The 25,754-nt window shown below is 43.1% G+C and overlaps 6 protein-coding genes across 16 annotated transcripts; 2 read left to right on the forward strand and 4 right to left on the reverse strand.

The window, feature by feature from the left end:
* Positions 1-1,855: 1,855 nt before the first annotated feature.
* Positions 1,856-6,692, forward strand: LOC108141440 (palmitoyltransferase ZDHHC20-B). Of its 7 annotated transcripts, none has more exons than XM_017264836.2 (7): positions 1,856-2,380; positions 2,440-2,561; positions 2,647-2,753; positions 3,083-3,329; positions 3,461-3,623; positions 3,693-3,822; positions 6,049-6,692. In XM_017264836.2, exons 1-7 carry the CDS (start codon positions 2,245-2,247, stop codon positions 6,185-6,187), a joined length of 1,044 nt encoding a protein of 347 aa, XP_017120325.1. In that variant the 5' UTR covers positions 1,856-2,244; the 3' UTR covers positions 6,188-6,692. The 7 variants fall into 7 exon arrangements, with proteins under 7 accessions (XP_017120325.1, XP_017120326.1, XP_017120328.1 ...); XM_017264837.2 differs by having other exon boundaries at positions 3,488-3,623; XM_017264839.2 differs by having other exon boundaries at positions 3,083-3,320; positions 3,488-3,623.
* Positions 6,626-8,281, reverse strand: LOC108141439 (putative methyltransferase C9orf114). Its single transcript, XM_017264831.2, has 2 exons — positions 7,489-8,281; positions 6,626-7,426 (listed from the first exon to the last, which is right to left on the reverse strand). Exons 1-2 carry the CDS (start codon positions 8,204-8,206, stop codon positions 6,684-6,686), a joined length of 1,461 nt encoding a protein of 486 aa, XP_017120320.1. The 5' UTR covers positions 8,207-8,281; the 3' UTR covers positions 6,626-6,683.
* Positions 8,282-8,605: 324 nt separating this feature from the next.
* LOC108141298 (venom serine protease 34-like) lies at positions 8,606-9,752 on the reverse strand. Its single transcript, XM_041707419.1, has 3 exons — positions 9,624-9,752; positions 9,086-9,247; positions 8,606-9,020 (listed from the first exon to the last, which is right to left on the reverse strand). Exons 1-3 carry the CDS (start codon positions 9,693-9,695, stop codon positions 8,715-8,717), a joined length of 540 nt encoding a protein of 179 aa, XP_041563353.1. The 5' UTR covers positions 9,696-9,752; the 3' UTR covers positions 8,606-8,714.
* A 496-nt stretch (positions 9,753-10,248) lies between these two features.
* On the forward strand, positions 10,249-12,016 carry LOC108141388 (activating signal cointegrator 1 complex subunit 1). Its single transcript, XM_017264737.2, has 4 exons — positions 10,249-10,506; positions 10,573-10,669; positions 10,730-10,994; positions 11,055-12,016. Exons 1-4 carry the CDS (start codon positions 10,356-10,358, stop codon positions 11,595-11,597), a joined length of 1,056 nt encoding a protein of 351 aa, XP_017120226.1. The 5' UTR covers positions 10,249-10,355; the 3' UTR covers positions 11,598-12,016.
* A 228-nt stretch (positions 12,017-12,244) lies between these two features.
* Positions 12,245-25,410, reverse strand: LOC108141386 (lysophospholipid acyltransferase 1). Its single transcript, XM_017264734.2, has 7 exons — positions 25,059-25,410; positions 16,110-16,333; positions 15,888-16,056; positions 15,655-15,825; positions 15,061-15,408; positions 14,664-14,996; positions 12,245-14,226 (listed from the first exon to the last, which is right to left on the reverse strand). The coding sequence occupies exons 1-7, from the start codon at positions 25,152-25,154 to the stop codon at positions 13,396-13,398; spliced, it is 2,172 nt and encodes a 723-aa protein (XP_017120223.1). The 5' UTR covers positions 25,155-25,410; the 3' UTR covers positions 12,245-13,395.
* LOC108141387 (proteoglycan 4) lies at positions 17,655-24,632 on the reverse strand. Of its 5 annotated transcripts, XM_041707205.1 has the most exons (4): positions 19,801-24,632; positions 19,521-19,744; positions 19,413-19,460; positions 17,655-19,280 (listed from the first exon to the last, which is right to left on the reverse strand). In XM_041707205.1, exons 1-4 carry the CDS (start codon positions 19,808-19,810, stop codon positions 17,763-17,765), a joined length of 1,800 nt encoding a protein of 599 aa, XP_041563139.1. In that variant the 5' UTR covers positions 19,811-24,632; the 3' UTR covers positions 17,655-17,762. The 5 variants fall into 5 exon arrangements, with proteins under 5 accessions (XP_041563139.1, XP_017120225.2, XP_041563138.1 ...); XM_017264736.2 differs by having other exon boundaries at positions 17,655-19,460; XM_041707204.1 differs by having other exon boundaries at positions 17,655-19,232; positions 19,413-19,744.
* Positions 25,411-25,754: the final 344 nt, after the last annotated feature.

A 25,754-nucleotide genomic window follows, 5' to 3' on the forward strand; every position in this document is an offset into this window, starting at 1 on the left:
AACATTTGTTCTGATAGGTATATTTTTTCGGATGGAATCTTGGAAAACCAATATGAACAACTAATGAATGCTAAACTATCCTAATTGGAATTTCGCACAGCGCATGCTTTATCAATGTTTTATGTTTCAGTTTTGTTTAAGACTTAAATAAAAACAAGTTTTCGGTTTCGTGCCCATGTAATTGTTTTATTTATTTCCCTTAAATAAACATTTTTGTTTTTGTATATCTTTGCTGCCAATACATTAACTCGTTGAAGTGTGTATGCTTATTTTTTTTGTTTATTTTGTTGCTGCTTGCAACTCCTACACTGGCCCTCAAAAACTGTGTTTTATTTTGTTTATTTTTTGTTGGTTTGTAATAATATATGGGCAAATTCTGATTGGCATCTTGTTGCAAAGCAGTTGCCCATGACCCAATTACCGATTGGCTACATCGATAGGCGTCAATAGCATACGTTGCAGTTGCACTTGCAATTTTTTTGAAAACTTCGCCTGCATTTACTTTTAATTTCAAATGAGATCTGATCTTGTTAATTAAATGTCTGTTGATTAGGACAAGTAATTAGCAAAGTGATCGCTGCGCTTGTTAAAAAAAAACTGGAGCTCAAAACCGGCATTTGAATCATATGCGCAAGCCCCTCTCTCTCATTTGCTCTCCCTCTCTCAAGATCCCCCTTTCTCCACCTGCACTCCACTCTCTCCTCTCCTCTTCTCTTACACTTCTCCTCTCTCTTTTTCACACGCAGCTCTCGTGTTTATTGATTGTCCCCCACCGAAAAAACCTTCAAGTAACAACAACAACAGCAGCGGATAGGTAGATTTCTGTATGTATGTATATTGTATTTTCAGGGTGAGGGGAGGGGGCCACCTACACCACCCCTCGCCTACCGCCCACCTCGTTTTTTATTACGCGCACGTAGTGTTTTTTTCTCTTCTCTCAATTTTTTTTACATACACTTGCACAATTGAAGAGAGTGGCGGAGAGAGAACAGGTGTGAGGGGGTGGCGGGGGGTGGGGCGAAGCTGGAGTTAATTGGCGAGCACGCTTTTCGGTTTTACGGGCTTTTCTCTTCGCTGCAATTACTTTTCAATTTTCAAACGCACATAATCCACCGATCCAACGCACAATGGCACACGTTCTATATCTTTTTCGCCGGCGATTAAACCGCTGTTACTTGCTAGATTTATTCTTTTTTTTTTTAATTTTTGATGGCAAACGTAAACAAGAGCGAACGGTTAAATATCGAATGCTGGAGCCTCTATATTCCGTGTTCCGTGTCAGGCAAAAAATTACAAAAAGTTGTGGATTGCGGGTTGCTTAAATAGACTCGATGCTCCCCCAAAAGCTCGCTCCCAGCAAAAGTTCACTCTTTTGGCGACTCTCTCCCGTTTGGGGAAAAAATACTCGGCAAAAATACCAAACACAGTCAATTGTGACGTCAGCGTAGGCGTTTTTTTTGAGGCTGGTAATGCTAATTTTTGAATATTTGAATGAAAACTATTTTACAAAGGATTGAAAAGCTGATTATTATTATTATTAATATTTATGTTTTTCCATACTCTCTAATTTGTTTTATATATTACATTTTAAAGTTTTGGAATCCTTATCTTCAATTTGGCGCACTTGATATAAATGTATTTGTATTTTCCGTTCATGTGTTCAAGAAAACTTTTGCAAAATCATATTAGAAATTCTTGAGACGTTTAATTCAGTTCTATACATAAATCCCAATATTTGTAGACCATTTACAAAGAAATTTACTTTCGTTTACCAGATTTTAAAAATCGCCTTCAATTCAAATTCCACAACTGATAGTATCGTGTCACGCCACGCTGACTGTGCCATCCCCAGCTCACAAATCGTCCATCCCTAAAACAAGTTCCCATAATTTGACAGTCAAATTTTGTTAATTTCACCTGGAAAAGCAGAAAAAATTGAAAATAATAACAAAAATGTCGCAGCGTTAAGGTGAAAACCTGCCCCGCCCGCCCAACAGGGGAAGCAAGCAGCGGACAGCGCCGAAAAGTGTTTGACAACAGTTCGCAGACCCAGTGAATCACTACCAGATAAAGAAATTGGATTGGTCGGAGGAGCGCAGATCGCAGAGATCCCCGCCCGCCGGAGGAGCAGTCACCATAGCTGCCCCATCGATCGCCCCCAATCCGCTCCAGCTTCAGGTGGAGGTGACCCCCACGCCCAGAGACACGCGCGCCCTTGCCGAAGTGGTGGCCCACATCAATAACATGGGAAACGACGACCATCGACGGCGGAAGACACCGTGCGGATTTTGCATGGCGGTCTTCAAGTGGATCCCGGTGCTCTTTATCAGCGCGGTGATAGCCTGGTCGTACTACGCCTACGTGGTGGAGCTGTGCTTTCGTGAGTAATCTTTGTCTTTCTCCGGATATTGAATCTCTAGCCATTCTCTTCACCTATAGGCACATCGCAGAACAGCATCGGCATGATCTTCATGCTGCTGTTCTACCACCTTTTCCTCACTCTGTTCATGTGGTCCTACTGGCGCACCATCATGACCTCCGTGGGCCGAATGCCTGATCAGGTGAGTGATTCACACGCCTTATCGGCTGTCACTATCAAAAGATTGGGCAAACCTCACCAACACCTTTGCTTACCTCTTTTCGCAGTGGCGGATACCGGACGAGGAAGTGACGCGACTTTTCCGGGCTGACAGCCCAGACACCCAGAAACGCATTCTCAACAACTTTGCCCGTGATTTGCCAGTTACAAATCGGTGAGGACCTATTGTGTTATCAAGCAAAGTTCCGCTAGAAATATTTTATTACAAGCTTAACATGTGAAATTGAAATTTATTGTTCGCCTGATTCCTTTTTATTAGTATTTTTTTATTTATAACTATAAAACTGGCAGCCAAAGTTGTAATAAATTGTATGCTTATCTCTTGCTATTGTTAGCAAAGTAAAACAGCATTAAGCGGTTTGTAAATTGTTTAATTCCATTCGATTTGTAATACATTTAAGATAGTCTTATTACAGTGCCAGCACAAATATGTTTAAGTCACAGTCATAACTATAAGTAATCTGTGAAATATTTGTTTTTCAGCACAATGAACGGCTCTGTGCGGTTCTGCGAGAAGTGCAAGATCATCAAACCGGACCGGGCCCACCACTGCAGCGTGTGCAGCTGCTGCGTGCTGAAGATGGACCACCACTGCCCCTGGGTGAACAACTGTGTCAACTTCTACAACTACAAGTACTTCGTCCTCTTTCTGGGCTATGCGCTCGTCTACTGCCTGTATGTGGCCTTCACCACGCTGCACGACTTTGTCGAGTTCTGGAAGGTAGGTGCCGTAAGTTTCCCATTTTTCTACTTTTATTGCCACCCTATATACCTGCTGCATGCGATGACCTGTTAGTTAATGAACGTATTCTCTCGTTTCGCTGTAATGTTGTCTAAACTGCTTGTACTTACTGATCCAAGTACAATAATAATGGTTACTCGGCACAGGGACAGCTGAACGCCAACGGAATGGGACGTTTCCACATCTTGTTCCTGTTCTTCATAGCCATAATGTTTGCCATTAGTTTGGTGAGTTTGTTCGGCTACCACATCTATTTGGTGCTGGTGAATCGCACGACTCTGGGTGAGTAATTGAAGCCTGATATTCAAATTTTAGTTTAGCTAAAGACTGTTTTGTTTGACTTCCATTTAGAGTCGTTTAGGGCTCCCATCTTCCGCGTTGGCGGCCCGGATAAAAATGGCTATAACCTGGGACGATATGCCAACTTCTGCGAGGTGTTCGGCGACGACTGGCAGTACTGGTTCCTGCCCGTCTTTTCCAGGTATGTCTGTCCACTTTTTAAACACCATCTTGATCTTTGGCATTCTCACATTCCCATTTTGTACTAATCCGTGCTGCACTAGAAGCTCGCTCACTCTTTAGTTGTTGTTATTGTACGCTTTTGTTTCAATTGACTAATTAAGTTTATGATTTTGGTTTATCTGTTGATTTTGGCAAATTAAAGGCATGCTTCAAAGCCAATGCTTAGTAGTTAAATACCTTTTCCAATTTTTGATGTGTGTTCTATGTGCCGACTTGAAGAGAAAAAGCAAATACTGCTGAGAATCACTAATTTTACCACTTATAATTTGTGTAAGCCAAATAACTACTCTGTATGTCCAAAAACTGAGAACGGAAAGCAACGAAACAATGCTGTCGATCTCCTTTTGTAATTTAGTTGTAAGCATAATCAAGATTTCCACTTCATTTCACTTACGTTCGTTGTTTCTGTTTGTAAATAAAAAGCGAAGCCCGTGGCCATCGAGCTTTAGAAATAGATACTTAGACCTAACTTAAACCAGCTTAGTTTCGAGTTGTTGGCGGGGTTAAGTGACTAATTTAGATCCCAAATTTGTGGAGTTCTGACGAAGCCACTCAGCTTACTAAAAACATAAAAACACTTGCCACACACGATCAGTTAATCCAATTGCAACATTCGTCTCCACACATACGTGCAAAATTATATAACAAACTGCAAACAACAACAACAACAGCTACAACTACAACAAGCTAAACTGTAAAAACAAAAACAAAAAATCAACTCGAAAATTTAACAAACAAACGATAATTTCTGTTTAAAACTCTCTGTTTAACGTAATACCCCCACCTTCTGCTTATTCACAATCACGGAACTAGTCGCGGTGATGGCTACAGCTATCCGACCTCCAGCGACCAGAGTCGAGTGAGCACCACCTCGCCCGTCCAGCGGTACGATGCCATGGGGGACACGGCCACCAGCAGGTTAGATGGCAATCCAACAGATAAGTTGATTGGCGCTAGTCCCCTCGACACCACTAACCATCACCACAACCAATCGCCTCATCAAGTAAGAAGCACCAGCGTCCAGTCAAACCAGCAGTTGCAGGTTCCCCCGTCTCCATACCTGGACGAGCTGGACGAGCGGCTGGAGCAGGTGGATCCGGTGGATCAGGTGGCAAACGGCCAGTCATTAGGCTGCAGCACAGCAGTAGTCAAGTCTAGTCAGCAGGCGGAGAGCGGAGGAGGAGGAGGAGGAGGAGCCAATGGGGCAGCCGTATACATCGACATGGTCGGAGATCATCCACTGGCAAGAGCCCATCCTGCCAATGATCAACCCCGCCCGCCGAATGGCGATCTGCCAGTTTGAATTGCACCACTTACTTTGTTTCTGTAGAATGTAATATGTGTTTTGTACTATATAGCCGAGTAAACTGCCAGATTTGTCAGCGTTGCAGTTTGTAGTAAGCCAGTAAGTTGCCTAGTTGCCTAGTTCATCAATTGTTCGGCATAGACTAGACACTAAAATGTTTGAATGGCTGGGACCACAATACATCGTCGGGTAATTTAACTCAATAATCATCACTTGGCTTCAATCGACTAAGTTAACGTTAAGCAATATGTAATTGGTTTTCCACAAGCATTTATCGCTGTTTCAATCTATCGAATTTTGTAATGCAAATGAGCAGAAACGAATGTATGGGAGATACTGGGAGCTTAGATATTTATCCCGGTTAGAGATTTGTACCTTGTTAACATATTCATGGAACCCATTATCCTTGTAGATATCAACCGATCTTCAAGACTTAAGCCTAGTGATAAGCTATGAACTTTTAGTACACACTATTATCACACACGAAATTCAGGCATTTCTCTTTGCTTTTAATCTATGTAGTTAGTTAGTTAATGTTTGCAATTTGATTTTTATACTTTTTTATTCTTTTGTACACCTATTATACCTAAATATATAATATATTGAGTGAACTTGTCAACGGGTGACGAACATAAGATGGATTCAAAAATATATTTATAACAGCAACAAAGGTTTGTTTTTAATTTGCCAAACAAAATAAATCCAACAGCTTTGCTTCCGTTGCACTGCACATTGTCATCAATCAATCAATCAATCAACCAACCAACCAATCAAATACAAAATAGCGCACTCAACTAATCATTTTTCCCCTATGATCCATGATCTAAACCGCCTAAGTTATACCTGTCTTGATCAAATTTAATGCACCACATCATTTAGCTTTGGAGACGGCAAAACATTCCCGATCCGACATATGGAGGAAGACACCGAATCCCTGCTGGGATATCACAGCGATACGCGCATCGAGCTGGAGGAGGACTTTCTGCCGGAGCCGCGGTTCCAGGACTCGATTCCATAGCTAATTATGACTAGTGACAATGTGGCGACATACTACATTTAGAGATTTAGTTGTGAGAACTTTTTTGGACGGCGTTTAAGACTCTCTTTTCGACTTTCATTTTCAGTTTGTAAATAACAGACAGACGGACAGTCCATCCTATAGGGACAACTAGGTCATTATGTTTAAGCTATCAAAGAGTGGATGGACAATTTACAAATTACATGTATGTATGCAAGCAAATTAGCCGATCGAAATCCAAAATCTTGCTTTGACATTCGCGTTGGACATTTTAAAGCGTATTAATTTAGTGTGTAAGTAGACAGTTATTAGCCCGTTTCGAACAAAAGTTTATGTCTATATCGGAGTACAGCTAGTTATGCAGACAACAAAGTACAGAACATAGGATAAATATAGTTAAACGCATAGTGGGAATACAATAAAATCAAAAACGAAACCTTAAGCAACACACATATGGATCTGTATATTTACAAAAATAAAATTCCAACTATTCCATTCAATCGAACCGACTCAAGTCGTTATTTGTGCTCGAGCACAATCGTGTTGCAGGAACTGTGCTGGACGAAACCACTTCAAAGTCATCATCTGCGGGGGCTGTTTGCTGCTCCGAGCTCTCTGAAGGATCGGCGAATGGGTTGGCCGTTTGTCTAGCCACTTTAGGCAATGGCTTTGGAGGAGCAGGCTCCTCAGCGACTGGAGCTTCAGTAGTGTCCTCCAGCAGCTTCCTTTTCTTCTGCTTTTTGCTAACTAAAACATCTCGACGCACAGATATGCCAGTATCCTCACTTTTGGGCAGCAGATCACTTAGATCGGTCTCCACATCCTGCACTTCCGGTTGAAGTTTCTCCTGCAGAGCGGCCAGAGCAATGAGCACGGCCTCCTCCGTGCGAATGGTTCGGGATCCTTGGCGGGGCAAAACATTCACATAGTGATCGAACAGCAGCTCCGGATCATCCACGGTGAGCTTCTCGTCGTTGGACAGGGCAGATTCCAGGCCTTGCAGTCCGCCAAAGACGATGAGCATGTGCTTGAAGCCATAGGATCGGTTGGGTACCTCATGCACGTTGGTGCCGCGATCGGAGGTGCCCAGCGTCACATCGTAGCCTCCTTCGTAGGGGGATTTGGTGAAAATCTCCGACAATGAGTGGGCGATGCGCACTTGGTAGCCCCAGTAGACACCCGTTTCCCGACGTGGCTCATCCGGGCTGACCAGAGTTCCACGCTGCTTTCTGCTCGTCTCTAAAAGACAAAAAGGGGTTTTAGGGTTTTCATATAAAAGGCGGACATGACTTAGGGCCTACCACTTTGAGGTTCCATTTTCACGGTCACCCTGACGCCCGGCTCGATGGCCTTGTCCACCAAAACGTCGTTGAGCAGCCCCACGTTCGCGTAGCTCTGGCCCTCCTTGGCCTTCTTGTCGCAGATGACGCCCTCGCGGTAACGAAACTTGCTCTGCTGGCGGAGATGGTGGGGCGTGTCCAGCGGATTCAGCAGCCCCGAGTACTTGAGGTCCTTGTGCAGGGGGAAGAAGTACTTGCGCAGGTACTGCGGACACTCCAGATACTGCAGGATGCGGGCCAATTGCAGGGAGCTGCTGCGCACGGTGCCGGTGGCACTGCCCTCCGCCTCCGGCTCGTAGCTGCGCTTCGTTTCGCGGGCTGTGGCTATGCCCACGTCGTCGAAGACGATCACCTCGTTCACCCGGAAGATGCAGGCGGCACGGGCTATCTGACCGGCCACGTAGGCCCGCAACTCGGCGGATTGGGCATTCTCGAGGATGGAACCGGGCACCGCTATGCTCAGGGTGGATGGATTGGCCCGAGTCTTCGCCTGTGCCCCACTGGCGGCCTCCTCCGCCCGGGTCTCCGCCTCCTTCGCCTGCTGCAGTTCCCTGAGCAGCTTGTCCTGCTTGCGCTGACGCTTCAGCGTCTTCCGCTCCTCGTTCACCTTCTTCCACGACTTGTGCGCCTCCGTGGCCTTCGGCTTCCCATTGCTGCTGTCTGTGGGGGCGGCGGGCATGCTTTCAATTAACAATCAACTTGAATCCGATCAGAGCAAACCACGCACGTGCAATAACAATCTTTTAGTGTTACCAGATCGACATTGTTTTTGTTGATGTTGGTATTATTCGTTAAACACACTCAGGCTTTTTTAAGAAGTATACCGTAATGAAATATAGTTTTTTTTGTAATAGCCTATTTCCACAGAGATCCATTCTCCTTCCACCATCCGGTGGTTCAGCCCTGTTCCAACGCAGTCCATCCCTGAAAAACCGTTGATATTTTTGAAAAAAGTGAGACTCCGGTTTCCACAGAGCACATCCACCATCCGATTTCAGCTGATCTGAACAGCTATGGCTCATGAAAACATAAAGATGGTTGACCTGCTGATTTTGTTTACTTTATTTATACACTTTGTTTGTTTTCTTTATTTATACTCTACTAAAGTTGTATATGTATACATACATACATATGTAATAAACGTGGCTTGCAAATTTAAATCGACAAAATCCTCCACATATCAAACCTTAATTTTCTGGTGCAGTTGGACTTTGTGATTTGTTTACTGAATAAGCTTCTAAAAAGACGCGACCTCCGATAATTTTCAAATTTGTAATATCCATGTTTTTTGGGTCCTGATTATTGTTTTTTTGTCTTTTGTGATCACTTGCAATACTAGACCCTTGTACAGAACAAAAGAATCGTCCCGATGATGCCAACTCCAAGGTCAAAGTATTTGAAGAAGTATATTCGACATTAGTACCCGTTCCGCAGTAAACATGTGGGTGTCCATTATCCCATATCGTAAGATTGTTATTGCTGCATTGGGGACCCTTGAAAAAAAATCCACAATTTAGATTACTAATTGATTTTTATGTTTAATATTAATTTATCTTACCCCATTTGGAATATTTATTGAACAAATCAGATCAATCTCAACACTTTGTGAGATCAGTGTCACCCTGCATTTTTTTCCACTTGGGTTATGGTAGAAGTTCGGATATCCAGGACTATATATAGAAGTAGAATAACCATCCAGTATGCGTTGAATTGTGTTGCACTAATTAAAAAGTGTTAAATAAAAACATTACAAATTATAAATATATACATGTTTTTAACCTTGCAATGAGTATAATAATTTTAGTTCAGGAGACATTTCCGTCAAAAAAAAGGTTTAATTTTATTTTGAAATGATCAAATAATTAAGTGAAAATTCAACATAGATTTTGTTAAACATATAGGGATAAAAATCGGGATATTTTTAAAGAATTTGTAATCGGAATAGCTGCAAGAGTATATAAACTTCACAAAAGGCCGTTACTAGTTATTTTCCATTTGTTCTATTTTTACATTCTATTGTAGAACAAGAAACTTAAATTTGGTTTATTGCGAAGAGACTGAATTTTTCAGTTCCTTTTTTTTGTCAGTGTACATACTTGTGCGTTGGATCCTGGCAGTTGAAACCAACCGAAGATTGCGTGGAGAAGAAACAGTACTTTTAAATTCATTGCAATCCCAATAGACTGACTTACCAAGCCAAGCAGCACGCTTTATATACCAAACGCAAACGGCAATATATCCAAAAAAAGAACGAATGGAGTTTTGTTTTTATTGAAAGCCAAGATAACTTATCGGCTTATAAAATTTATTGTTCATTGTTCACTTTTCGTCACCGTCTCTTCTCACCCCTCAGATCGACGAAAAAATACCAGAAAATTTTAAAGCGTTGCCACCCGTCTTGGATGAACTCTGGGTGACCGTTCGTTATTTGCCTCTCGCGCTCTCAGGCGGCGAACGGTTTTCGTCGATCTGAGTACTAGGCTTTAAGCTTAACTAATTTTTGAACATTGCTTGCATAATTGGACATTTTCTTATAAGTGGGGTTCATACTATTTATTTAGTAAATAACCTATCAATATTCATATTAACGAATTTCATAGCTTGAAAAAATGTAAAGAGTTAATCATATTTTGTTTTCAATGTATTTAATACATTGTTAATTCGGTTAACATTTGGTATTATTTTAGTATTACCAAAATAGCATGAAACTGGCATTAGTGCATTTTTCGACATTGCCAGCTGGTTGTCATTTATTTTTAGAGAAACTGAGTTAAGTTCGGGAGATCCCCGTGAATGCATGTCCTTAGCTGATTCTTTTTTTTGTCATAATGAGTCGCGAAGTGCTATCTCCTCCTGTCCAAACGATGAGCCAAAACCGTCGCTATAGGGTTAACGTGGTGCACGAAGATTTCGGAGGAGACAAGTGGAACGGCCAAAATAAACGAGCCAAAGGAGCAAACGCGGCCTATCAAGAGCCAGGTAAGTGGCTATTTGGTACTGGGTTGACCCTGGGTTATCTATTATATGTACATATTCTTCCCTCAGATCTTTATGGCGACGACGACGACGAGGATGACCCGGCTGCCGGCAACATTGAGGAGACACCAAATGGCGATTTCAAGCTTGCTCTTCACGTTCCCAAGTGGGTAACCGATTACTCCTAAAAACTTAGGAATATCCCTGAAACACATATCCTTTCCAGATCATTCTATGGCGGCTTAATTGGCATGAAAGGCTCCACTAAGCGTCGCATCGAGGAGGAGACCAGGTGCGAGATCTTTGTTCCACGTCAGAACGAGAAATCCAATGCCGTGATAGTCAGGGCCAAACAACGCAGCCAGGTGTGTGCTGCACTGCGTCAAATCCGCCACCTACTTGCCTCCCTGCGCAAGAAGATGAAGCCCACCCACTTTTTGGCCGTAGCTCTGAACACCGGCGAAATCCAGGAGCATTTTGTGGAGCTTAAGGTAGAGGGAGATGGATGGGGAGTACTGGAGAATACTGACACTAATACACTCTCTTTTCAGAAAAGCATTCTGGAGGCTCAGTTGCCGGGAATCGACGAGGAGCTGTTCATCTCGGAGCGCTGCATCCACCTCACCCTGGGTGTCTATGTGCTCCTAGACGACGACGAGCGCCAAAGGGCCCTCAGTGAGTTGGAGTCCTGTCGTCAGTTTCTGGCTGACCTCAAAACTCCATTCGACTTGAAGGTCAAGGGCTTGGAGATTATGAACGACGATCCCAGCTCGACTCGCGTTCTATATGGTCGTATCGAGTCTCCGGACTTGCAGAAGTTCGCGGACAAGTGCCTGGCCCACTTCCAAACCACCGGTCTGTGCGCCACGGACAACAACGATCGTGAATCCATTAAGCTGCACATGACGCTGATGAACAACCGCTACCGCAAGGAGGCAATGAAGTCCGGGAACAGCTTTGATGCCCGCGAGATCCTGAAGCGCTTTGGGGACTTTGACTTTGGATCAGCGCAGTGCCAGGCCGTCCACCTGTGCGTCTTGAAATCGCGTGGGGAGGAGGAATTTTACAAGATCTCGGGCAGTTTGGAGTTTTAAATCCATTTTTTTGTACAACTCTCCAATTTTTTTCATTTCTATACAAACGGATTGTACAAGATCATTTGCTAAATGTCCAAATATGATTTCGATCTTACAAGATCATTTACTAAATGTCCAACTATGTAACATATTCCAATAAACGAAATCAATTTTCTTTTGAAGACCAAATGGCACCTTTGTAATCAAATGCAAAGTGCTGCACTTCAAATGGTCTACAAGATGTTTGACAATCTGGTGTTCAAAGAAACGACTCAATAAATATAACTACAACATATAACATATATATTGTTACTTTTAATTTTAAGTGTAAAATAGCATTCAAGCATTATAACCATGTGTATAAAGAAACCCTAAATCACCAAACAAAACAATAGGAATGACACCATTCTTTCGAAATAAATGTTTTCACAAAATAATACACATATACGATTTATTTGTGGAATATCAATGCTCAAGTTGGTTTTGTATAAATGTTGCATATTGGACTGCATAACACCTTAGTGCCTTGTGCCTGTCAACAGGTTCTACTGGGTTTCCCACGCCAAACTCTCCGTCTCCACAACCGAAACAAATGTGCGTCAAGTTTTCGCTTACGGTTAAGTGGTAAGTGGTAAATACAAAAATATATCGTTCATATGTGAGGATTTGTGGCGAAATTGTATCGTTTATTGGAACTAACAAAATAATGGGTAAAACAAAAAAGGATATATATAAAGTGCATGCTTACGAGCTACAGAGTAGGAAGCCACAAGTGGAGGACACGAACATGTACAAAAAGATGTGTACCAGCTAAAAGGCCGGGTTGGGAAGAATATACATACATATAAAGTGGAAGCAAACTGGACAATCCAGACACACTCGCGTGGTTGTACAAAAATTGGTTTAAATTGAATATCAAAAACAACTTCTCGGCTTACTAACTAACTTTAACTACGCACGATTTGCTTGGCTTCTTGCTTTTTTGTTGCTTAGTACTTGTCAATAGCTTCAGTCTAAAGTTAAAATTTGGTTGACTCTTGTATTTCGCGGTTTTTTGAAGAGGATATCATTGGTTCTACTACTTTTCACGCTACGCTGGCGATTCGTTATCGTTCCTTTTTGGGCGGGATTTGAACTACAATAGTACTGATGTTGGAAAATTGTTTTAGTTTTTTGCACATAGACTATATGGTAAATATTTCAACATATGCAGGTTTACATACATATACTTATATGGATTAGTTTTTGATTAAAAGTCAAACAGTGCGTTTCAAAGCGGCTGGAGTGTTCGTTCATCCAACTCGTTAGAAGGTATTTCAGGTCCAGTCATCTTTTTAAAGATACTATTTGAAACACACTGTTCGCCTCGGACCGTGGGATCTTAACAAACAAACATCTACAAACGTACATAGATTTCATTTAAACAACAATTAGAGTTTGGTGCACATTTAGTTAACTTGAACAAAGGTTTTGGCTGCCGATGAATATACTGAATATAAAAGTGAATCTAATTTATTAGTTGGCTAATCCGCCGCATTGGACACTTACTTCAGTGTAAACAATCTGTGTACTTCAGGACTATCAACTAAAACACTCCGTTCGAAGCGAAACCAAAGTGTAAGCATGTATGTAGTGTGCCAGTATCGTGTGCGTGTTGGATAAATCTCTTAGTTTAGTCATCAATCTGTCAATCAATTAATCAATCAGTTGTGCAGCACCCATTTTTGCCCCTGCCCGCCGCCTCCACTTCCTGTCGCGGCACCTTCGTCATCGTTGCTTTGTTCGCTCTCCTCACAATTGCTGGTCGATGATGCCACTACTTTGCATGACCGTTGCTAAGCACGGCCGGCACCGCCTGCTGCACCACCGCGTTGATCACCTCGATCTCCTTCTTCAGGAAGGCGGCGCCGTTCTCCTCGAGCGACGAATGGAGGTCGGCTGGAGCATTGCCAGGATCTGTGCCATTGTCATGGACAGAGGATATGTTGCGTTTGCGGAGACCGCCACCGGCCGAGGATTCCAAGGGAGCGCTGCCGGGCAGCTTCAGCTTGGGAAACTCGATGTCCCGCATCAGATCGTTCTTAAACTCCACAATGCCGCTGACGGTCTCGGTTACAGTCTTATCAATAAACTCCTCAATGTTCTTCGTCTCCGCCTCGATCTTCTCCTTCAGCTTGCTGGACAGCTGGTCCATCTCGCACTGGTCATGGGGCACGCTAACGGCGTCCCTGGCGCACCTGGGCATCGGCATCTTGTCCGGCTGTTGCTGCTGCAGCTGTGGGCGTGGTCGGGGGTTTACATTGTTCAGTTGCTCGGTTGGCTGTTGTTCGGTTGTGTTGTTGTGTAGTGCAGCCGCAGACGGCTGCCGGTGTGTTGGCGTGTTGACTTTACATTGAGCGTGCTTATCCTGCGCCCCATCCTCGTTGAGATCATTGCTGGCGGTCAAGGCTGCTGCTGCTGCAGTGGCCGGCAGTCCACTGGTCAAGGCCACCGATCCATCCTTGCCGGCCGTCAGCCGCACGGATCCGTTGCCGTTCGAGGAGCGAGCACTGCGATCGCCGCGTATAAACTTGGGTAAAATAAATATGGTCACTAGTGAAATGATGTGAAGGCACAAATAAAATCTCAGGTACAATTTGATGCTGCCCTGTAAAGCGAAAACATGAAGTTGGTTATTAAATGATCTTTGAGAAAATATAAGGTGAGTCGATTTTTGTTTTCGAAAATAAAATCATAAGAAACATCCTGCAAGTAATTAATGGAAAAGTGTTAGCTATTATTTCTAGATATCTAGGGGTCTTAAAACAGGTCGACTACCTTGACAAAATGTACCAAAAAGCAATTAAATTTCCTTGTCGAATGGGCAATTTGTAAAAAAAAAAAACGAATGAATCTGGAGTAAGTTATTGTCTTTGGACAAATAATCAAATTTTGATATGCAAATTTCAACATGCTTAAAAGTAAAATAAATGTTTTTTACAAGATTAAAATTCGAATATTGTTAGCTTTAAATTTAAATAGTAAATCTTTTCATAAGTTTCTTATTCATTGGAGAAAATCGACCTACTCGACGAGCAGACTTACCATAAATTCAAGCAGAACGAATGGGAATGTCGCGTAGCCCAGTACGACGCGAGTGATCAGGCAGGTGAGGATGTCGTAGAACATTCGCGTGACCTGCGTGCTCTGGAAGCGATGGCGGAAGAGTCGCCGGCCGGTGCGCGCTGCCGTCACAACGACGGCCCCGGTGGCGAAGGTAAGGTAGTAGCCCGGATAGAAGCCGTGCCAGACGGCGCTGAGGGCGAAGGTGAGGAGCGTTCCGTACTGCTTGGGCACCCGCTCGTAGACAAGCGTTCGCAGCCAGCGGTTGGTGCCGCAGTTCCAGTTGTTGATCGCATCGCGCATGTTCGTTGAAAACTATTAAGATAACCACATGGTTGTAACAGATCTTCGACTATATTTCTATACATTAAATACACACCTCAAACGACAGCACATTTATGTTGGATATCAGGTCCCACTTGGGATTGCCATCCTTGTCGTAGCCGGTGAAGCCAAGGCCTGAGTTGTTGCAAATGGCATCCGCCAGGAGCCAGGCGTGATAATACTTAAAGCGTATGCAGGTGGTCGCCATCATGGCGTACCAGTACTTGTAGACCATGCTGGTGTTGTTCTGGAAGTCGTCCTCCTTCATGTCTTTCACTGGATATATTTTCACAAACTTCATGAATATGAAGGCGCACACCAGACTGCCGATCACTTTGCGTATCACCGCTTTAGTAGGTGAAGGCTCCAACACCACTTCTCTCTTGCTGTTCTCCAGATTACCCTGGCAAAAGATCATTTGGAATAAGTTGTTATTGATAGTATAGTAGTATTTTTTGATACTAAGAAATTCTAAATAAAAGCTAAAAGATCGTATTATAATTATTATTAATTATTCTTAACTAGATCTTTTAAGTTTTGATTAGCGATTCAAATCATAAGCTTCTTGACCAAATATTAGTACTTAAGATGGGAATTAAGTGAAGTGTTTGCGTTGATGAAAACACTCAGGTGACATTATTAAACTTACGTTGCCTGGTGGACTGCTCAGTAGATTGTAGCCCTCCACGAACTCAATGTAGTCCTTGTAGAAGACCAGTGGACCGGCCAGAATGCTCTGGAAGTGCCACACGTATGAGAAGTACTCCAGGGCCGAGGGCATTTTTCGAATGGCATGGTACTGCTGGGCCTTGGTCAGTTCCTGTGAGACCAAAAATAATATGAGCTTCCTGTTTCAGATCAACTTTACTGCTCCGCACTTACCTCATCCCGCCGCACAAAGCCATCGTGAATGCTGAAGGCCAGACTGGTCACCTTCTGGGTGATGATCATTAGGGGCCCGGTTATGTCCAGGGCATAGGATCCATAGTCGTAGAGTTGGCGCATCAGGTGCACGCACAGGAGATAGCTCATGGCCACCAGCAGAACGGCTCTACAGTAGAAAACAATTAGTTCAAGGCTTTGGCCCCACGGCTTAGTAATCACCTTTGGACGATGCGCGGATCCTGGGTACGGATGACGATGTAACATATTGCCGGCAATCCGGCAATGTGAATGGCCTGTTGGCCAAAGCAAAAGTAGCCAAAGGCCAGGCCAATCGAGAGGGCGAACGTGTGCCGCAGCTTGCTGGACACCTTCGATGGATGCAGCATGGACCGGAAGAGCGAGGCCAGGAAGAGAGCCGATATTTGGCAGATTAGGAAGTTTACCTGCAAGAAAAGAAAAAAGATTTTGATAGGAATTAGACAAATACATTTCATTTCTTAGTATAACAAATTTGTCTATATAATTAAACAAAGGAAATAAGACATTCTTTATTACTTTATAAAATGAATTAAAAGGCATCTGGTCATAAATACCCCTTTGTACTGTATTGCTGGAGGTCACCAGAGATCTTTGGACCCAACCGCTACAGCGAAGCACATGCAGCCGGCACGTGTCTTACTAGATTTGCAATTGTAATGCGAGAGCAACATCCCCCACTCATTGCCGCCCAGATCACCCAACACCCATCACACAGCGCCAGAGAATTGCGGCCACAAGTGCTTGTCAGCCATTGCACTTGATCATGGCGATCGCCGATCACGATCACGCGTTGTGATCAATGTTCGTTCTCCTCCACTTTTGCCGATCCCCAGTGGCCTTGGCTTCTATTCCGATGCAAATGTTTAGGAACCCCCAAACGGATCTCTGCAAAATATGGCCCGCCTTTGCCTGCTAGTGTCATTGAAGATCGAGGGGTTTCGGTGTTAGTTTCCGCTCGTTTGCTTTTCGCACGAGCCCCGTGCCAATGAATAAGCAATGAGGGGGCCCCAAATTAGACCGGGTGAATTCCCCACTTTGAGTGCCGTTTAATTGATATCAATTGCCCGACGTTTTCCACTTAATTCCCATTCCCATTCCCTGAAACGCATTTTAAACTGTCCTCGATAAGGTGCGATAAGAATAGGTCTTGGGTGTGAACGAAATCAGACCGCACCTATTCTGCAGTTGTTCGTGGACAGCAAAAACATCGAAAGCGGATGCGACTTCTGTGGGTTCGAGTCACTCTTATCACTTATCATGGCGAAGCAATTACGAATTGTTTGCCGCGCATTCACACACACAAAGTTGGATTATATTTAAACAGCAGTAATCGTGCACAACTACAGGCTGCAATCGGCAGAAATGAAATCAAATACTTAATCGGCTATATGTAATCACATTCATTAATTAACAATTTGATTGCCACAAGTGTGTAAAGTCAATGACCTAATTCTAGAATTAGCACAGTTTCTATTATGCGCAATTCGCCTGTATTATATTGTTCTTTTCGTTTATGTACTTATACTATGAGACTATAGTGTGAGACGTACGATCACCTCTGTGAGCAGAATGAGCTATAACTGGTTGGGAATTTTACAAAATCGGTAAATCGTATAACATTTAAGCAATAACAATTTATTTTCTGTTTTGGATTTCAATTGCTCTGTAAGACTACCCGAAGGATCCAACAGAGATCCTTTGATTCTGCAGAAAAGATATTCTTGGTTGTGATTTTTATGCTGTTTATTGAGTAGGTGGTTACTGTTGGTTACGGATACAAGTTGCAATACAAGCTCTGACCTCATTCCAGTTGAGTCAAGTTGGCTAAGTGCATCAGTTGCGCTGGGCAGGGCAGTTCAGCACCTCGCTGCGAGGAAGGCACTCTGCAGCCTCCGAATCGTACCAGAGTCCGGGACGACACTTGCGGAGCAGGCGGCGACCGGCGCGGCACTCATAGTACCTCCTGCAATGGTTCGGATCCGGGACAATACTGCCCTCCGCGCGGCCAACGCACATGGCACTGGTTCCGATCGGGATGCTAGCTTTTGTGGTGCTGCTGGCATCGGCAAGGAGATCCCTAACACCTTCATCACGCTGTTTGTCTACAGAACCGCAGGCCGGTGTGGTTGTCTCCTCGCAAGGTGGAGCAGAAGTTGTAGTGGGATTGCAGGGAGGTGGGGGTGGAAGTGGGGTGGTTGTGCTCTCACAGGGAGCAGCCGTTGTGGTTGGAGTCTGGATTTCACAAGGTGCTGTCGTGGATTCGGAAGTCGGTTTGGTAGTCGTTGGTTTGGGAGTCGTTGGTTTGGTAGTCGTTGGTTTGGGAGTCGTTGGTTTAGGTGTAGTTGATTCGGGACTCGTGGGCTCACAGGGTGGCTGTTGGGAAGGAGTTGTTGGTTCGGGAGTCGTTGTTTCGGGAGTGGTTGGCTCACAGGGTGGCTGTTGAGAAGGAGTCGATGGTTCTGGAGTCGTTGGTTCGGGAGTCGTTGGTTCGGGAGTCGTTGGTTCGGGAGTCGTTGGCTCGGGAGTCGTTGGTTCGGGAGTCGTTGGTTCGGGAGTCGTTGGTTCGGGAGTCGTTGGTTCGGGAGTCGTTGGTTCGGGAGTCGTTGGTTCGGGAGTCGTTGGTTCGGGAGTCGTTGGCTCGGGAGTCGTTGGTTCGGGAGTCGTTGGTTCGGGAGTCGTTGGTTCGGGAGTCGTTGGTTCGGGAGTCGTTGGTTCGGGAGTCGTTGGTTCGGGAGTCGTTGGTTCGGGAGTCGTTGGTTCGGGAGTCGTTGGTTCGGGAGTCGTTGGTTCGGGAGTTGTTGGCTCACAGGGTGGCTGTTGGGAAGAACTCGTTGGTTCAGGAGTTGTTGGCTCACAGGGTGGCTGTTGGGAAGCAGTCGTTGGCTCGGGAGTCGTTATTTCACAGGCTGATGTTGTCGTTGGAGCCTCAGTGGTCGTTGTCGTGGTTGTCGTTGGGACACTGGTTGTTGTTGTTGTTGTTGGGACACTCGTTGTTGTTGTTGTCGTTGGGACACTCGTTGTTGTTGTTGTCGTTGGAGCCTCAGTTGTCGTTGTCGTGGTTGTTGTTGGGGCACACGTTGTCGTTGTTGTCGTGGGAGCCTCAGTGGTCGTTGTCGTGGGAGCCTCAGTGGTCGTTGTCGTTGGAGCCTCAGTGGTCGTTGTCGTGGGAGCCTCAGTGGTCGTTGTCGTTGGAGCCTCAGTGGTCGTTGTCGTTGGAGCCTCAGTTGTCGTTGTCGTGGTTGTTGTTGGGGCACACGTTGTCGTTGTTGTCGTGGGAGCCTCAGTGGTCGTTGTCGTGGGAGCCTCAGTGGTCGTTGTCGTTGGAGCCTCAGTGGTCGTTGTCGTGGGAGCCTCAGTGGTCGTTGTCGTTGGAGCCTCAGTGGTCGTTGTCGTTGAAGCCTCAGTTGTCGTTGTCGTGGGAGCCTCAGTGGTCGTTGTCGTGGTTGTTGTTGGGGCACACGTTGTCGTTGTTGTCGTGGGAGCCTCAGTGGTCGTTGTCGTTGGAGCCTCAGTGGTCGTTGTCGTGGGAGCCTCAGTGGTCGTTGTCGTGGTTGTTGTTGGGGCACACGTTGTCGTTGTTGTCGTGGGAGCCTCAGTGGTCGTTGTCGTTGGAGCCTCAGTGGTCGTTGTCGTGGGAGCCTCAGTGGTCGTTGTCGTGGTATCCTCCTCGCAGCTTGGAGTGGTCGTTTTACAGGGAGGCCTTGTGGTTGTGTTCTGGCACGGCCTTGGAGATTCTGGTTTTGGCCTGTGGATTCTGCGGGCAGATCCGGCGCTGATAGCGACAGATGCCACGAGGGCCAAAAGGAAAAGGCTTGCTAAAAGGGGAAACTTTAGCTTAAAATGCTCTAAAATTCTGCAACGGGACACTTACACAGATTCATCGAATGTTTTGGGCAGCGCAAAAGGATAACTAACTGCTGCTGGCTACTTTACCGCTTTCGCTTCGGTGCTCTGACAACTGACCCACCTGCAGCTTCTTTTTATAGCCATAGCGTAAAAAGAGTGCAATGTTCTAGGCTACCGGGTTACAAGTAAGTGTCCGCTTTTTCCTGATAACTTCTGACCAATTTGCAAAGTGCAGACAAGAAAATATGTTCTATTCCAGTTATTTAATATATATCTACTATTGCAACCATTTGGAACATTGACACAAAAAACACTATTCTTGTATAATTTTTTTTTTTGTATAAACATATAAATAATCTTTTATTTTCAAAAAATTTGTCGATCGGTTTAAGTTTTATTTGATCCAAATATTTCCCATCCTTAATTTTAATTTTAATTTTAAAGCTACTGCAAAACCAATAACTGATAGAATTACGCAGTTGTAACGTAATGTACTTAAATTTCTCTTTCTGCGGCTATCTTTACACTTTTTGAAGCAACTCAGAAGTTTCGTTGTCGAATTTCATAATGGAAAGTCGCACTTCTGCCATTCGCCGATAACGATATTCGTACATATATATCTATAGATACTCGTACATTATTTGCCTTTGTATATCGGGAAGTAGCACCCACAAAGGGGCCACGTCTCCCAAGGTTCTCACGCTATGGGTAAAAAATAAAGGCGACCCTGACGCGATTTCCGATAGCCAGTGATAAGTTGGGCAGAACAATAAAGTCCGTCAATACACAATGCAGGTATACTTCTAACTTAAGATTATTAGATTTGGTTTTCGAAGTGGTTGCAAGGTTAATCACGCTGGTAAAAAGAACAGGCATCGAACCACCAGTTTTCCCATTTGGACGCATGTTGTAATCATCATCCGAATACCTCATGCGCAATAAGTGGGTTCGCATTGCTGCTGGCCAAAACCGGTTCTCTGTTGCCTCAGCACAATCAATATGGCTAAAACACAAGCGCAGAGCGGCCTCAACCAAAAGAAAATCTTGCCCAAGAATTATAGTTTGGGAAAAGCTGGATCTCTAACACAAAAAGGGCAACAAGTGGGTGTTTTGCAACTAGTTGGCATTGAACAAAGAAAATGTACACTGTATACATATATATATTTATGATTAATTTGTTTATATATTGATGATGTTACTATAATAGAAAATATCAAATTATTCTTTAAATTTGGGTATTAATTTTTATTCCAATGCTGGAGCTCAGCACAAGCATGCGGAAGAAGGCAAATATTCTTTCTAGCTTTTGTTTTAGGTTGGACGATGAGAAGAGGTCTTGGTTGCCCAAGCTCAAATTATACTTGTAATTACGTACACCACTAAGGGTTTCTTTGGGGACCTCGGATAAAAAACTTATGTCTCTGCAATGCGCCCAAGGTAAAATAATTAAATCGAGCATAAATTCAGGTACGCAGCTGGCGACCAATCGAATTTCAGGGCAGGCAGTCACAAAGCCACAATGCGAATTCCAATTACAAAGCGGGCTTCCCTTCAAGCATCCTGCAATGCACACTACGTGCACCAAATGAACAAGGCTATGATTGTTGGTACTATTGGTAGCGCAAACAGTTTAAAGTCAAAGATGTGGACCCAGCCCTTCATCTCCCCTTCAGGCGCATTGTTTGCGTTGTTATGAGGAGATAGCTGCCTGCATGTCAAGATAAAATGTTGCCATGGTTCCGGCCAGCAACAAAGCAATATGGTTTGCAGCGCAAGCAATTTGTGGGTCCTCATCTGCCTTTGTTCGCTGGGATTTCTTAGTTACGAGCTGAGCTTAAGTTTCTTAACTTGGCTCTCACTTCATCCAGAAGATGGGACATTAAGATTTAAGATGTTGTCTCATGGAAGCTTCTACATTTTTTAATATCATAAACAAATTACTATAATCATATTTAAAAAGGAAATAGGAATGTACAGTGTTAGATTAAAACTAAAATATTTTGTTTCTTTTACTAGTTCAACTTGTGCACAATGCATCAAGTTATTTGGAAAGACTCAAAACTCAATAGCTTTTTGGCAAAATAACATCTAGTCCTGTTATTCAAAGCAGTTGGGTAAAATACACGACTTTTTGGCTAGTGCAAAAAATAAAAAAAACATTTAAGATGTAGCTTTCTTCCAATAAAAACTATGTTTAGAGAAGGCATAGTTACTCATCAATCAACTGGGCTGTGGACTGACTCAATAAGAAATGCAAACAATCATGTGTATGACTAAACCACGTGCAAATGCAAATGGAAACAAATCATAAATCATTTGATTAACAAGCCGCATTGCCGAATATATTTAAGTAGTATAGCTAAGAAAGAGATCAAAAAGGGAAACAGGAGTGGCAAAAGGAAAACCGAAAAAAGTGGCGTGATCACTATAAATAAAACAATAAAAGAACCGCCAAGAGATATACCCAAGCTATAAGCGAACGCACGATAAAAGCAAAAGTCAAAACAAAGACCAATTGCGAAATGAGTTAAGAATGCAGAGATATGGAAATCGTTTGAGAAACAGCCAAACAAAACAAACGGAAAAAAACGAAAGTAATTAATTCCAGATGATTACTTCACCATAAATCATCTCCGAGTTATTGTGCATCATATATACCCATCACAATGTAAATTGAAGGGTATGGCAACAACCGTTAGAGGCGCCAAACAGCTGTCAAAATCAGAAAACATAGCGAAGAGAGCGCAAAATAGACGACAAAAACAACAGCAACGAGTTCAAACCACTGCGGCACCCCAAAATCAAGGTCACAGATATAATAATATCATCATACAATGCATGTTGGGGTGGCGGAGAAAGCAGGGAGCGCAACAATTGGCATTGCTTTCGCTTTATCTCCATGTATACTAGTCCATTTTTATTGTATTGGCATGCACTGCAATTCAATTGATATTTGATGGCCATACACTGTCTTTATTCGCCTCTTACCCTTTTCTTAATTCCGATATCATCGCACGAACCGGTTAAAAACATCCACGGCAACGCAAATGTTGGGAAATACGTACACAATATTATTAAATGTATGTATGCGCCAGTAAAAATAAAAAAACAAGCACAACGGCGTTGAGTTGTTTATTGATGTTTATTAATAAAATTATCGTACCACATACATAGTACGACAGCGGTGGCGTTATTATTAACGGGTTCTTGCTGAATATAATTCGGTAATAAATAAAAATTTATAAATTAGTTCCTTCATAATGATTTGTACATCGATTTTACCAAAATTGCCTATAAGATCATCTAAAAATACTTTTTGGAATTGGGCCAGTGGTATTATTATATTGACTTCGAGTGTATCGTGAGTGACAGTGTGGGAGGCGAACTCAAGATTACGAGAGCAGAGCAAACTGTTGAGAATGAACCGCAACTGACCGGCCGGGACTGCATCTGGCTATTAACGGCTCCCGCGATCCTATTGAGTACTTTTAACTATTTAAGTACTACATACATATATAGATGCCTTGAACATGGAGCAATTGGCCAATTCACCGCCATTTGCGCAGTTGCGTGCTACGGCCTTCACAGCGAAATAAAATATCAGGCGCAGCCGATTTCCAAAATAATGTCGCCCACCCACAAAACCCCATTACCAAGTACAGTAAACACTGTTTTTAAAGAACTTTCTTATTATTGTCTGTATTCATAGTGATTGTCTTGGATATAAAGCGAAAGCACCTTTCTTAAAAAGGCTATCATAAAACTAACCATAAAACTTGTGAAAGAGAATTACCATTGCTTTGTTTTTGTACTTTTTTTTTCAACCATGACATTTTCATTCCAAACAAATATTGCCTATAAAAACTCTTTGAATATTTTGGTTGACAAAATAGAGCATTTACTGTCTTTCTGTTTTGAATACCGACTGACTCATGCGGTCAACATCAGCTGAGTCAAAACAACAAGAAAACGGCTAACCAACACATAGCCAAGCTGTTGATATTTGTTTGCAAACAAAAGAAGCGCTAAAAATTCAATTATATTCAATGGAGAGCGGGAATAAGAAATATGTGTGTGTGTGTTTAGTTGGAGCCAAGTCAGTCAAATTGGATTTCGCATAGCTCTTGATAAAGACAATCGCCAGATAGCTGAATTAACACTGCTTTTCTTGCTTTCAGTGTGCCAGTGTGTGTGTGTGTGTGTATGTGCCTTACATCGGATGTTGGCATTAGGTCATCGGAATTGAAAAATATGACGATTACGTACGTGTATGTCACTTGATTTGGGCCAGAAAATGCCTCCGTATGATTCACATTTGTATATTTGTATTTGTATATGCCAACTGCAGTTATGCAAATCACATTGCGGCAAACGAATGGGGCATAAATAGGGGGTAGTGAGATGCAAAAGGGGAGGCAATAAGTGTGCCTGTGTGACACTCTCGGTGAAGAGATTAATCACCACCCCCTTCACCTCACCCCACTATTAAATGATGCAAAACATTTTAAATTTAGCGAAATCAACGGTGCGTCAGTCACAACAATAGTAATTTCAAAATTTTACGCTAGACAGCTCGTGGCATGGAAAATTCCACTGTTAATTCTTGCCAACTGATAAGCTCTTCACATTTAAGTTGCTTTAAAACAGAATTATAATATATAAAAACTAAAAATTTGGTATAGTGTAAGGCAAATGCAAAAATTCGATTAGCTGCCAAAAGTGGCAAACGTATCTAACGTTATAAAAGCAGCAGTACAGTGTGTGCCGACTATATAGGATCTGAGACTACATTTAAAGATTATAAACAATAAAATTAAGCATTTCTTTTGGTTAAACTTAACTTGTTTTTTTAATAACACTGCTTTAAACAAAAATATATAACAATATAAGAGTATTGTTTTTTAAATTGAAATCTTAAGTAAACAAAAACAATTTGTAATAGGCTCACTCTAAAGATTGTTGACTGTTAACGGGAGCTTTTTTTGGGCAACCGGCAATGGAATTTATTTACCCAACGGTTGCCAGGTAAATTTAGTATGTTTCCTAGAAAAATATTTCATTTCCTGCCAAGGGAAATCCCCTCTATGTCCTTCAAGAAATGCATTATTCTCAAGAAGAGAGATTTCTACAGCGGCCTTTATCCCGTATGATTAGCACACATACAGGCACAAAAGCCTGCGTATACACACGCACACGTGCACACGCCCGTTTCAAAAAGAGAAGGTGGGGGGGATTAAACAGAACCAGAATCCAGGGAGTTTTGGAGTTTATAGTATTACTTACCAAGTCCACCGAGAGCCCCACCATATCCGCCAGCCAGGTGAAGGACCGGCTGCCGTTGTAGCAGTCATTGTCAACGAATTTCGGCGGTTCTAGCATTTTGCTGTATGTTTTCTTTATCCGTTCTTTTCTGTTGCGTTGTTGTTGCTGTCGGACGGTTGTTCCGATTTCAGCGCTTCATTGGGAAAACTCCGCGATTCACGTACACTTTTCCGGTTTTCCTGGGCACCGCCGAACGATCGAGGACCCCAAGTGGGCGCGCGGGACGGTCACTTATAATTTTGTGCAATAATTTGGAAGTGTTTGGCTGTTCAGATCGGATCTCTCGTGTCCGTGCGTATAAATGAAATATTCGAAACGCAATAGAGATGGGCGCTCTGGGCGTTCTGTGTGGCCAGCGATGGCACTCGCAGCCGATAGTTCGTGATTAACAGAACCTGTTAAGCGCATGCCGTATATTTATCGACGATTAGGAAATATTTTGCGCACAAACTTAAAAATTACAACAAAATTTTGGAATACATGATGTCGAAAGTTGTCGAATTTACATGTTTTATATTTAAGCGTTCGCACAACAGAGTATTTCTCTTATGCACTTAGATATAAAACAATCTATGTTTTGATATGACAGAAATAAATATATATTAAAAATAGCTTGAATTCATAAATTCAAATAAATGTTGATATTTTTAGGTGGTT

The sequence above is a fragment of the Drosophila elegans genome, unplaced genomic scaffold (assembly GCF_018152505.1).
Source record: "Drosophila elegans isolate 14027-0461.03 unplaced genomic scaffold, ASM1815250v1 contig_183, whole genome shotgun sequence".
NCBI classification, from domain to species: domain Eukaryota; kingdom Metazoa; phylum Arthropoda; class Insecta; order Diptera; family Drosophilidae; genus Drosophila; species Drosophila elegans.